The 13,722-nt window shown below is 33.7% G+C and overlaps 1 protein-coding gene across 13 annotated transcripts in view; it reads right to left on the bottom strand.

Annotated features, from left to right (window-relative positions):
- Window positions 1-13,722, bottom strand: part of PPFIA2 (PTPRF interacting protein alpha 2) — a gene marked incomplete at its 5' end in the record, with an annotated part of 476,541 nt that overhangs the window by 82,246 nt on the left and 380,573 nt on the right. For all 13 annotated transcript variants that reach the window (XM_082850009.1, XM_082850006.1, XM_082850004.1 and 10 more), the window contains 5 exons: window positions 493-623; window positions 3,507-3,536; window positions 7,624-7,861; window positions 10,285-10,505; window positions 12,222-12,357. In XM_082850009.1, the coding sequence (XP_082706135.1) occupies window positions 493-623; window positions 3,507-3,536; window positions 7,624-7,861; window positions 10,285-10,505; window positions 12,222-12,357 (756 nt within the window). The remainder of the gene's footprint in view (window positions 1-492; window positions 624-3,506; window positions 3,537-7,623; window positions 7,862-10,284; window positions 10,506-12,221; window positions 12,358-13,722) is intronic.

The following is a 13,722-nucleotide window of genomic DNA, read 5'->3' on the forward strand; positions in this document are numbered from 1 at the left end:
TTTTTTTTTCTTCTCTAAGGAGGAGCTGTTATAGCTGGCACTTGCAGCACCAATAGGGTGATTTACATACCTGTCTGTTAAAAGTAATTGGGGTACAAGCATGGACTTTTCAGACCTTAATTATCCTTATACTAGAAGCCAGATTTATAGTCTTGTATTAGAATCCTTTAGTTTTTTGTAACTATTCTAATAAGTCCTTCCTGTAGTCTGACTCTGTTTTAATAGGAAATATCCACTAAAAGTAGAAAATCTATTCTCATAAATATTGGCTAGTAATAAGACCATAAATATACAGTTAAATTTAAAACTGAAAATTTGATCTCAGAATGAAAATTTGTTTTTTTCACAAGTGACATTGTGGAGAGGGAGCAGAATTATAGCTTAAATCAAAAATTTTATATAAATTTTTAAGTAGTCTGTTTGATACTGAAAGAAGGAGGAATATTTTTGGAAAGAGAACATACAATGTGCAGTGTGCTGGGAGAGTCATACCTTCGGGCATCATTGTGGTAGGAAGAAGGGAGGGTGTGAGTCATCCTGACGGCTCTAGGGGTAGGGGGAGGAGAAGTTTCACATTTAATTGTTGCTTTATCCTCCCGACCATCTTCTTCTACCACTGCAATCTAGAAGCAAAAACGATACAACAGATGAACTTTTTCTAAATTTCAACTGAAACTGATGAAAATGGAGAATCAATAAAGCAAGGCTATTTGAGTAATTCTGCAAAATATAACTGTATCAGATAAAGTGTTTTAAATTAGGCTATTTAAATGTGTTCCCAGATGTTTAAAAAAAGAGTTGCAGTTTATAAGAAAAAAGCTTTCTTTTTAAAGTAAGAATAATAAAAGGTAAGAACAGAATTTCTGCAAATTTTTTCATTTCATTACCTCTCATGGGAAAATTGACAAAGGCATACAGAGCACCATAAGCAGATGGGATGGAAGGGATTTCTTTAAAGAATTTAGTTCAGAGTCCAGAACAATTCAGGATACCATAAATTTTGTCAGAGATAGATATATAGAACTGTAAGAGTTTTCAAAAATCAACTTAATTGTACAATAAAGATATTTTTAAAAACAATGCTGCATTTTTTCATAGCACCATTGTGCATTAAAACATATATATATATATATATATATAGAGAGAGAGAGAGACAGAGAGAGACAGAGAGAGAGAAAGAGAGAGAGAGAGAGAGAAAGACAGATTATAGAAAGCATAGCTAAAAGATATATGGTTCTAGAAGTTCTGACGAAGAATTTTCTCAATATGGCTATAACAAAATGTTTAAAGCTGTGTTCACATCTTTTGTCTATACCATGTCTTGCTAGTTTCTACATTAAGCTATTATGCATAAGTGTGTTATATATGATAAAGACGTTATGTGTTGGAGAAACGTAATGAAATTGTTTGTCTGGGCTCTTGTCATTTAAGCCTAGGTTACTTTTAACAGCTTAGGCAGTCATCTTAATAAGATCTCCTCTCTCCATTTCAACGAGCACAGTGCCACCAGAAGAACTGTTTTCAGGAACTGCTTTCAGCATGATGTCAACACTATGGAAAACCCTTTCTAAACTCACATCTCATCTAAACTCATAAAGCATATTTCTAAACTCTTCCTAATACGTACTTAAGTTTTCACAATTCCATTATCTAACCATGATTGTTTTCCACAATTGTTTCTGTGAAGCCTGATTACTTCTGTTTCAGATGTTTTCCTGAAACACACTCATAAAATGCCCTCCTCTCTCCACATGGCGGTTCAAACTAGGCCAACTTTACCAAAATATCAGCTCTTAAAAACATCATACACAAACCATTTCTCTGAATAACACTTAGAGCTCACACTATATAAACAAAGTGGAGGAGAAAAGCTTCATAATCAGAGATGGATTTGAATCTTGGTTTCTCTTATTTGTTGAATGATATGTGCTAATTACTTATCTACTCTAAGACTAAATTTCCTCATCAATAAAATAGAACTGATAATACTTAGTTTAATTTGTCTTTTTGATGTACAAATTAAATCATGCATATAACTCCTTACCATATATATATATATATAACAAATTTTAACTTGTGGTTTTCTTTCTTATGACCTATCTTTCTTACCAATCATCTCTTTACTCCCTGAATTCCCTGAGGCTATATTTCTGCATGGGACCTTCCTTTATGATCTTTTTTTCCTTATACACACTGAAATTCTTTTACATCATCTGCTCAGATTTCTTCCTTTATTCCCAGTATAATCCTTTTAAGTGGTGGAAGAGGTCAAAGAAAAATAGTAATAACATTATGCATGGTAAATTTGACAGCTGAGAACTAACTGGTAGTGTCCAGGAGAAGATGCTAAAAGAAGATAGACAATGGAAAATAAAAAGAAATTCAATCAGTCTAAGGCCATGTAAGCGTAGTATGGATTCCCTTAATTTAAAAAAAGTTCCCTGGTTCCAGAATTATTTGGGCATAGGCTGACTACCACATCTTGAAGATGCTGAAAATAGATTGATGTACTGGATAGAAGGTTGAACCTTTGAAATTTGTCCCATCTGATATCCTGTGAGTCTGAGCTCTGCCGTTCTCAGTCATCTAACAAGTTGTCATTTTGTGAATCAGAACTGTAGTGCATTTTATTTCCTATACCCAATATTTATTCTCTGGACTTCATTCCAAGCAGTAAAGTATATTAATTCTATTTTTATATTTTCTGTATTTGTGATGCTCTAGTATCTGAGACCATGCTGAGAATGCCCATCCCAGGGCTAGCTAATTCCTAGAGATAGGTAACTATGTTCCTGGAGTGTGTCTTCCATATGGAAACAAATCATCTTCATCAGTACCTCAGATCCTCTTCTCTATCTGGCTCTTACATTCCAGGAGGCACTATTCCTCTGTCTTAATCATCCCTGGCCAGGTATCTGACAACCAGAGAGAGCCCCTAGACCCTAGAGCCCACTGAAATTGTTCAAACTAGCCAATCTTAAACCTGCTTACCCTGCCTTTCCATTCCTACAAAAACCACAATAAACATTCCTTCCCATGCTTTCCTCTCACTCTTTCTGACTGCTGACCTGGTGCTTCCCATTGACCCGGCATAGTGAAGCAGGTCCCTTGCTCTTGGGAAGTAGAAGCAAGAAGCTATCACTTATTGGCAATTGTTTCTTGATTTGTTGGTCTTATATATCTGAATAATGGTAAAACCTATATTTTAAAACAAGCATCATTGTTGTTCTAGATATCGACAGTAAACTATCTAATTCTACCAAGAGAGATCTAAAAATTCTGTGGGAAATCGGGATATTTTAGTCCCCACAGTCTAATCATTACCCTAGAAAGCATAAACAATTTTATTTTGAGACATTTGCTCTTATGATCATATTTAAACAATTCAAAAACACTTAAATACTTTTAATATTTTTTATAAAATGCTTCAGTTAGAAGAAATATAATTTTAAATCTCAGAAAAAACAATGTTCAGTTAGTAATCAGATCAAAGAAATGTACAGTACCTTTCTCCGATGTTTCCTTAGATCACTTGGCTGTGATTGGCAGTAATAAAAGTGACATAAAACAGAACCAATTAATGATTACCATTTGACCATGTCACAAGTTAAATAGTATCTATAATTTAACTACCTTTTTTTTGTTTTCATTCCATTCTTTTCAAAATAAATGTCTTTTAACCATTATAAAAGCATTCCTCCAGGGAACTATTTTAGAGAGGAAACTTCCTAGATGGCATGTTGCAGGGGACAGGTCTTCATGAGGGGATCATGTGTATATACGTAAAACATGAGACATGAGACATGGACCTTAGGGAATATGAAGCACATATGGAGTGAGCTAGCCAGAAGTAAATATGAGACTATATCCTCCCGAGAAAATATAGATGGGAGTGAAGAAGACTATGTGTAAATGAAGATCCAATGCACATATAGGTAGTTTATAAACACTCCCTTTTGTCTCATCTACACAGGGCTTTGGACCTTCTCAGGGCGGATATGCTGTTCCTACGTGATCTCAAACTTCCTGGCGTCCTAACAAACTCTCCATCTCCAAATACCAAAAGCTCTGGCCTCAGTATATCATATTTCTGGGGCTGCTGTTTTCTTGTCAGTGCTCTTTTAGAGAATTTGTAAAAAATATTTATTTATTTATGATCCTAGATAAAACTTATTCACTTAATATTTGTTAATTTTTCTTATGTAAGTAAAACATTTTACTAAACTATTCCATTATACTTTACATTTTTTGTTGCTATTGAAATATGGGTTGATTTACCTCATTCAATATTCAAATTAGATATCGCTAACATGTTATTTATGCCTATGGATTTGTGGTGAGGTAAAAGTAAATACAAATAGGCTTTATTATCAGGACAAATAATAATGTTTGCAAAACATATAAACATATACAATATGAATGAATACAATGTCTTTTCAATCTCTGTCCCTAAAATTTCAAATTTTGCTCTGAATATTCAAACATGAATTATATGCAACAAAATTATTTTTTCTCCAATATTTTCTACAGGTAAAAGAAAACCTTCCTGTCTTTCACTATAACAATAACAAATTTGATGACAAAGTTTTGTTAGGTGATAAAGACTTTCTGGGTTTTATTTTTTGTTTTTCTGAGTCAGATATTTAACATTTAAAATATTTTTTTTTACCCTCGGGAAATGCTCTAAATATCTGTTTTTTTTCTGAAACTAGGTGTCTCTTATTTATTTATTTATTTATTTGGTTGCACCGTGTCTCTTAGTTGCGGCAGGCAGTCTCCTTAGTTGCGGGAGGCAGGCTCCCTAGTTGTGGCATGTGAACTCTTAGCTGCGGCATGCATGTGGGATCTAGTTCCCTGAGCAGGGATCAAACCCGGGGCCCCCTGCATTGGGAGCGTGGAGTCTTAACCACTGCACCACCAGGGAAGTCCCTCTAAATATCTTTTAAGTACTCTAATTATAGTATAATAAAGCTGATTTACCGCTGATTTATTTATAACTAACTGCTCAAGAAAATGCATGAGAGCAGTGGCATCCTATTCATACATACATAAACATTATGTCTAAATGGCTATGAATATATTCTTTTATTATTATAAAAATAATAACACTGTCAAGGGTTATAATGCTAATATATAATGAAAATATTTAAAAGGGCAAAATACTAGGTTGCAAAAATGTAAGGAAATAATAGCAATACAGAAATAACCAAAGTTTTCTTAATTTGAATGCCGACTAAATTATGCTCTGTGGGCCAATATTCTTACCGTAGCTTTGATAATAAATAGGTCATCAATTACATATGGCTAAACTAAGCCAGAGACAATATCATTTTTAGTTAATAAAATCAGATGGACGGTTCCTAGATTTCTAAAATAAGCAGATCATAATGTAGATCAGTATATTGGGTTAGTTTATCTTAGTACATTGGCTAAAAGTTTGTGCTGTATCTAGCTGGGATCAGCTCTGATTAGCTGGCCTTTGTTTGGACTTGCCATTGTCTGTGCTATCTACTTTAAAATATCTTTAATATCAAGTCCGGAAATAAGCAAAGAATAGTAAACTCAATGGCCTAAGGAGGTAAGTATTTCCTTTCAAAAATTTTTTTTCATCATTTCTCGTTTATACAGATTTGCTTGCAAGTTCCATAACTGTAAAGAGTTTGGATATGGGAAATATTGCCTCACCATATAAAGTGTTTTCTGTATCAATTCTCAGTTGCAAAGTTAAAGAAAAAGATATCTAAACTGACAGACATAATAGAAATTTTATGAAGATAAAATTTTAAAACTTATTTACTTATAAGGTAGTTTTCCCCTTGGGGTGAGAGTATCATATATATACATACACACATACCTATGCACATATGTGTGCATTTATATAAATTAATTCTAATGAAAATAATCTTTACAGGTTTTTTTTTTGCCACAATACACATTATTGCAACATAGTTATTTAAAGATACCACTTAGAAATTGAGTTAAACTTCTTTGTTCAGATATTATACACACCCATATACACAGAGAGATGCAGGCATTGTGACACTTTTTATAGAAGTTTCACAGTCTTCTGACCAGAAACACTATATACACTTAATATTCTTTTGTCGTATTATTAATTTCTCCTCCATTTGTTACATTTGTGCTAGATTTTTGCAGTATACAAACTATTATTTGACCTATTTGCATTTTACTTAATCTCTATCCCCAAACTTTATTTATTTATTTTATTTTAATTTTTTTTTTTTTGCGGTACGCGGGCTGCTCACTGTTGTGGCCTCTCCCGTTGCGGAGCACAGGCTCTGGACACACAAGCTCAGCGGCCATGGCTCATGGGCCTAGCTGCTCTGCGGCATGTGGGATCTTCCCGGACCGGGGCATGAACCCGTGTCCCCTGCATCGGCAGGCGGACTCTCAACCACTGCGTCACCAGGGAAGCCCCAAACTTTTATTTTTAATTGGAATTTTATTGTTTTAATAACATAGTTTTAATATTCATTATACAAAACATAGAATTTTACCTCCATAAAGAGTTCAGAATATTTAAATCTTCATTATTGTTGTCATTTCAACATATTCCCAGGTAATCACAGAAAAAAAAAAAAAAAGAACAATATATGCTTTTGAGTTAGCAAATCTGAAAAAAAATCCAGCCCCTCTTTACAAGCTGTGTTGAACAAGGACAATTTACCCATACTCTCAACATTTCAGTTACTTTCGCTCGAGATAATAACATTTTCAAATGTTATCACGAGAATCAAGTGACTAAACATCATGACATTCAGTAGTCATTCCACCTAACATTATTTTTAGCAAGGAGTACTTTGATTTTTTTCTCTCTTATGTTAAGGGTACTTCCTAATTTAGGTTTCCAACTTTTAATCCCAAAAGAAGATACATGAAATAATTAAAGAATAAAGAAGGCTGAAAATGTTGACATGAATTATAAAACTCAATTGGGAAATCGCTGCTATTGTTGATGGCTCTTCTTTTAAAATTATATTATGTGTATTATAAAATTATAACATTTTATGTTGGTGTATTGAAGTGATTATAATAAATAATTTTTGAAACTTATTGTGTTAAAAATAACCCACCCAGGGCTTCCCTGGTGGCGCAGTGGTTGAGAGTCCGCCTGCCGATGCAGGGGACACGGGTTCGTGCCCCGGTCCGGGAAGATCCCACATGCCGCGGAGTGGCTAGGTCCGTGAGCCATGGCCGCTGAGCCTGCGCGTCCGGAGCCTGTGCTCCGCAACAGGAGAGGCCACAACAGTGAGAGGCCCGTGCACCACAAAAACAAAACAAAACAAAACAAAACAAAAAACGCACCCAGTCTCAATCATCAAGGTATCATCAGTAAAAATGAATTTAATGGTTTAAGTCATTCAGATTTCTGATGTGATATTTAGATTTCTGCTCTTCCATTTACTTATTATGTGACCTTGGGAAAGTTACACCTGTGTAGGCTTTGTTTCCTCACTTCATAGTGGGATTAATATTTGTATTCACCACATAGGTTTGTTGAGAAAAAAAATAAAACACACAGAAAGTCTTTAGACTAGAATAGATTTCAGCTAATGCATCAGTAATTCTAATGGAAGAAAAGGTTCTCTGGACACATCATACCAGTGTCATGACTCCCATCCGATCCATTTCCCTGGCAGGACTTCGAGGGGTGAGCTTTGGTGTTGAGTGTCCACTGGGGGGAGATGAACTGGCCAGCGAAGAAGCTGTAACCGAGGCAGTGATGGAGGTACCTGGGTGGACCCTTGCTAAATTCAGGCCTTCCAGACTCACACTAGCCACTCTATTCTCAATTTCTTCAGCACGTAACTCTGTAGATTCTTTCTCTTCCTGAATTAGTCTGAAAGATACAGTTTATTTTTGATACATTTTATGCTGTTATAATGTTAATCGGAATTCACTAAATAAATAACTTTGTGAACATTTTATATCAAATCTAGTATTTTCTTTTTTCCCTAGGCAATATAACTTTCAATAAATTCCAGAGATTTCCTGGCTGAAAATTAGAAAATCTTTCTTTTCACATGATACATAATTCCTCCCAACTTTCATTTTGACCCCATTTCTATACTACCACCTGTTAAAACTCTTTTAAAACCTTGAGTGCCTACTTAATTTCTGCCACTAATCCTAATCTTACATTTGTACTCAGGAACGAATATATGAGACTTTTAGAAACCCAAATCTCAACAAAGTCATTGAGTATTACCTCCTATCCAATGAAAAAGAATAACTGATAGAATTCTCAATAAATGGTCATTCATAATTATAATTTGGCCAAATAAAACCCTGACTCAGCCAAGTTGCCTTTACATAAGCACCAAGCAATTTAATAATGTAGATATGAGAGACAGATAGTGAAAATTTAAAAAAAAAATACTGTTGCTATAAATGCTTTTGAGAAGACAAAACACTATTACTCTTTCTTTAAATAGGGAGAAGTTTCAAGAATATGCATACGTTATTTATTACAAAGACACAAAGAATAAAGAACTTTAGCTGGGTTGCTTCAAGATCCTATTTAAGTTGAATCTACACACATTTTGCATATTGATATAATAAAACTGGGTACCAGTATAGTTTGTTTGAAAAATGGAGTTAGAAACCACCTCTCCTGAGATACTTTCCTCTTAACTACAAATGGCTTATTGTGATTTCCTATGATATAACCATTAACTTCAAGGTTATGATCACTGCAAAGTTTTCTTTTTACGTATTTACTTTGGAAAAGTTTGGCAGTTTCTTACGAAATGTAACATACTTTTACCGTATAAGCCAGTAACTGTGTTCCTTCATATTTACCCAAAGGATTTCAAAGCTTATGTCCACACAAAACCCTGCACACAGATGTTTAGAACTTTACCCATAATTGTCCAAACTTGGAATCAACGAAGATATCCTTCAGTAGGTGAATGGATAAATAAACTGGTACATATATACAGTGGAACAATATTCAGTGCTAAAATGCAATGAGCTATCAAGCCATGAAAAGACATGGAGGAACAATAAATGCATGTGACTAAATGAAATAAACCAATCTGAAGAGGCTACATATTTTATGATTCCAAATATATGACACTCTGGAAAAGGCAACTATGGAGACAGTAAAAAGATCAGTGTTTTCCGGGGGTTGGGTCGGGGAGAGGGATGAATAGGCAGAGCACAGCGAATTTTGGGGACAGTGAAAATACTATGTCTGTATGATATCATAATGATGGATACACATTATTATACATTTTCCGAACAACTAAGAGTGAACCACAATGTAAACTATGTATTTGAATAATATGATGTGTCAATGTAAGTTCATCAGTTGTAACAAATGTACCACTCTGGTTAAGGATGTTGATAATGGGGGAGGTTATGCATGTGTGGGGCTGGGGGTATATGGGAAACCATTGTACTTTTCCCTTGATTTTGCTGTGAATCTTAAACTTCTCTAAAAAATAAATCAATACAAATACTGAGGCAAATTTACTCTTAATTTTAATTTTTCACTTACACAAAGAATATGAATTCTGTTACTTTGAAGTTTATTTTCATGGTGCATGTTTTTTTAACATCTTTATTGGAGTATAATTGCTTTACAATGTTGTGTTAGTTTCTGCTGTATAACAAAGTGAATTCATGGTGAATTTTAACTTCACCCAAAGATCAGAATCTGAAAGGAAGGTTTAATCAAGTAACACAGTACATTATTAATGTTCAAACACATTCCAATGGAAAAACTGTCTCCTCTTCAAAAAAGAAAAAGAAAAAGAAATTTTGTACTTTCAAATGATTGGTGGTAAATGATTCCAGAAAAACCTTCTGGTGAGAGGCAATATGGTTCTGCTATACAAAAAATTGTAGTTTTAAACTCTAGGTATTCTATTAATTGTAAAGGAGAGTAAAACTTAGAGGAACTAGTTGAGTAAGAGATAGATTGAAGTTTAATCAAACAAAAAATCCAATGCTACCCAGATTTTCAGTTTATTTGGAAAACTCATCAAAGATTTCACCTTTACCTAATTCTTTTATATTGCTCTAATATCATCATTAATCTGTATATTTTTCATATATGTTTCTTACAAAAGCTGTCCTAATTTTATTCCGGGAATTTGTGAAAATGCACATTCTTATTCAGTAGGTGTGAAGCAAGGTCTGAGATACTGCAGTTCTAATAAGCTTTATTGGTGATGCCAATGTTTCTGATCTGATGATCACATTTTTAGAATCAAGGTCTTCTAATCACTTGAGACCATCAAAAATCATTGAACTCACCTGATTTCTTTGTTGATAGCATCCAATTGTTCCTGAAGCATCATGGCTAGGGTCTGGGCATCAGAATGACCACTTGGAGAGAGAAGATCCATTGAGCTAAAAATCGTTTCTCTATCATCATCATCAATGTCAGACATTTCTGTGTCACTTTCAAAAGGGTGGCTGCTTAGCACTCCAATTTGTTGAGTTCTATTCCATTCATGATCCCCAAGAGATTTCACCTAGATGGTAAAGGAACAATTACAGTATTTATCATGCTGCTCATTTTCAAAGCATTATTCTGAAAATAAAAACTAAAAACATACATGCTTTTATAGCTTACTTGACAAAGGTAGAACTGATTATTAATATTTTAACTTATCATTTCAATAAAATAGTTCCTTGGTACTTAAATAATGGTAGGTACTAATTTTCAGCATAAATATCAATATTTTAATAGGAATAAAAATGATAAACTTCTGCATGATTTTTAGTTCAACCCCAATTCAAGGCAGCAATTACTTTAAAGCATCTATGTTTGCAACATTTTAACTTGTTTTCAAATATAACAATCTCTATTCACTTGTACTTCAGCATTTTCATCTCTTATACTAATTAGGCTGAGGGTACAAATATTACCACTCAATAAATTACACAAGAATTCTCTCTCCAACATTCTAAGAAAGTATTAATAAAAATATTGTGCAGAGGTTTAATTTCATCTCCAGTGCTCTGGTCACTTAAATGCCTCACTGATTTTTTTAAACCCAAGGCATACTACAATAATTTACATGACTATGTTTTTAAAATGAATATAATAAATCCTCCATGTGAACAAAAGTCTTGAGTAACCAACAGACCAGTGCTTTTCAAGCTGTGGTCTGAAGGTAGGAGATGGTTGAAAGTAAGAGAGCAGTCCTAGATTTTCTGCTTTTAAAAAAATTGTTTTTCATTTTTGTGATGATGTAAAATGACTTTTGGGGGGACCACAAGATACTGCCCTGAGTAGTTACTTCAGATTTGAGGACCTGAGTAAGTACTTGTGTTACAAATTGTTTTGGTACCAAGTAGCACTAATTTATTTACCACATAAAACTGAGAAAAGAACTGAGATGGATTTATTTATTCTTCGTTTGTTCATTTATTTATTTATCCATTCATTAGATATTGAATGCCTACTACAAGGGACTAACTTATACATGACACGTAGTTGCCAGCTAAAAAATCAAAGGATGTCAAGAGCCTTGTATAAATAAGGACAAGTAGGTTATATAGTATTTTGGACACATAAAAGAGGTTGAGGAAAACAAACTATACTTAGGGCACACAGGAACTATATATTACTTCTCTATAAAATGCAACTATATACTTACTCAACATATACAGCCTACAGATTTTAAGTTATTGACTGAATGAAAGACTGGCACTGCAGCTTATAATGAACAGTTTTCTATAAACACTTTCAACAGTCTGTGTACATTTTCCTCAAAGTGTTATTAAAACAGTAATTATTATTAAAATATGTAATTTTAATTAACAATATGAGTGCCATTGCTTAAATGCCCAAGCAAACTAAAAGCCCATTTGTTTGGCAATATGGCATAATAGATAAAAGTGTGGAATTTGAAATCACACGAATACAGGCTCAAGTTTTGACTCTATCACTTTAATGGCTGTGTAAGTCTGAACACTTAAAATTTCTCAGCTTCAATATTTTCACATCTGAAATTAGTATAAAATAGTACTCAATTTACAATGTTATGTGGATAAATACTTGGGACATACTTGGTTCAACTTTTGGTACGTAGTAGGGGTTATACGTTAGTTATAGTTTTAAAAATATGTTAGATATCACACCTGAAATTAATAACAATGAATTCTCTCAGTATTAAAATACTATCCAAAGTGGAAGAGTGCATTTACTTAAACCATCAGAGACTTGAAATAAAAAGTTTAACCTTTGGCTCATCTCTCCTCACACCCATGCGGCCTCTCCTTGGTCTTCTTATTACTTTAGTTGTTCTGTAATCAGACTGGCTGTCCACTAGGGATCCAACAGAATACCGCAGCTCAGCTGAGGTGTCTAGATGAGTTCTGGAAACAAGGAAAACATAAAATATGCTCAATCTCAAAACTTAAACTTTACCAGCAAATCACTATCCACTGCTTAATTGGCAGTAAAGCACAAATCCTCAAAAGAAAAAAAAAAAAAACTTCAAGGAAGAAAATAACTGTTAAAGTGTTGTAACTCTCAGAGGTCTCTTCGGAGGCTTATGTCAGAAACCCCAGTCTCAGTTTCATTCTGAAGGTCAAGTTCATTTTCAGAATATTAAAAAACCTTTCTGTTTATTAATCATTATTTTCAAAAGCAGTAGTCCAATGGAACATGTTAAGACTGACAACCAAAATCCATTGGCTTACATTCCAACAACTCTTAGTTTGAGCTATTTAGTGGATATCCCAGTACATGCTATTTATCACTGTATTTGTTTTAAATATTCCTCATTAAGCTAAGAGAAAAATGTGTAAACTTTTGGGTCACAAAATTATCTATTTTCCAATTTAGAAAATCAACAAAATACTTAAAATCAGATTGGCCCAAGGTTAATAATCTTATTTTTTTAATAAAATAGGATATTTCACCAGAAGAGTTTTTCAGCTTTTGATAAGACATTGTTCCAAAAAGATTAAGAAAAATCTTTTAATAAGCACATTTAATTCTGAAATCTGCTTAGAGACGAAACAGTTGGAAAATTCTAACTGGAAAATATCGTCAGACTGGTTTTCAAAAAACATGATAATAAAGTACACTGTAATCAAAGTGCACTAAAGGCTTCTCCAAATATATTATTTATATAGAGATTTACAGCAAATTCAGTTTACTGCTACGATGATGATGATAATTACAAAGCAACATGCTGTCCTATAAAATGATCCATCATCATTAGGATATATGCTTAAAGCCGTGTTTTCTCTTGAACCCGGGGCTCCTGCTGATCTACTATGCTTTCACTCTTAGCTCTCTTTGTGAACAAAGACAAACATCCCCAAATATTCGGCAAGATTATAAAAGGTTAGGTGAGGTCTGGGTTTTTGAAAAAGTAGAAGACACTGACCTAACTGATGCATGTCTTTGTTTTGCCAAATTGGACATTAAAGCAAATGAACTAAAGAATCATCCCCCAAATAGATGACAGCTATTGTTTTTATAGAAGTGAACTTGAGACTTAATCAAGCAAAATGGCTTTATTACGAATTAGTCATATATTAAAAACTAACCAACCAGGCCATAGTCATTAAATGGCACAACTTTCAGTTTTTATTTATAGCAGAGGGTATAAGTTTCATGAAGGCAGAGTTCAGATTTTAGTCACTATTGTATGCTCAAGGAGGTATCCCTAGAATACAATAAGAACTTAATAAATATCTGGTAAGACAATGAATGGATGCAACTGATTA

The sequence above is a fragment of the Leucopleurus acutus genome (genome assembly GCF_964270905.1).
Source record: "Leucopleurus acutus genome assembly, chromosome: 11".
NCBI lineage: Eukaryota > Metazoa > Chordata > Mammalia > Artiodactyla > Delphinidae > Leucopleurus > Leucopleurus acutus.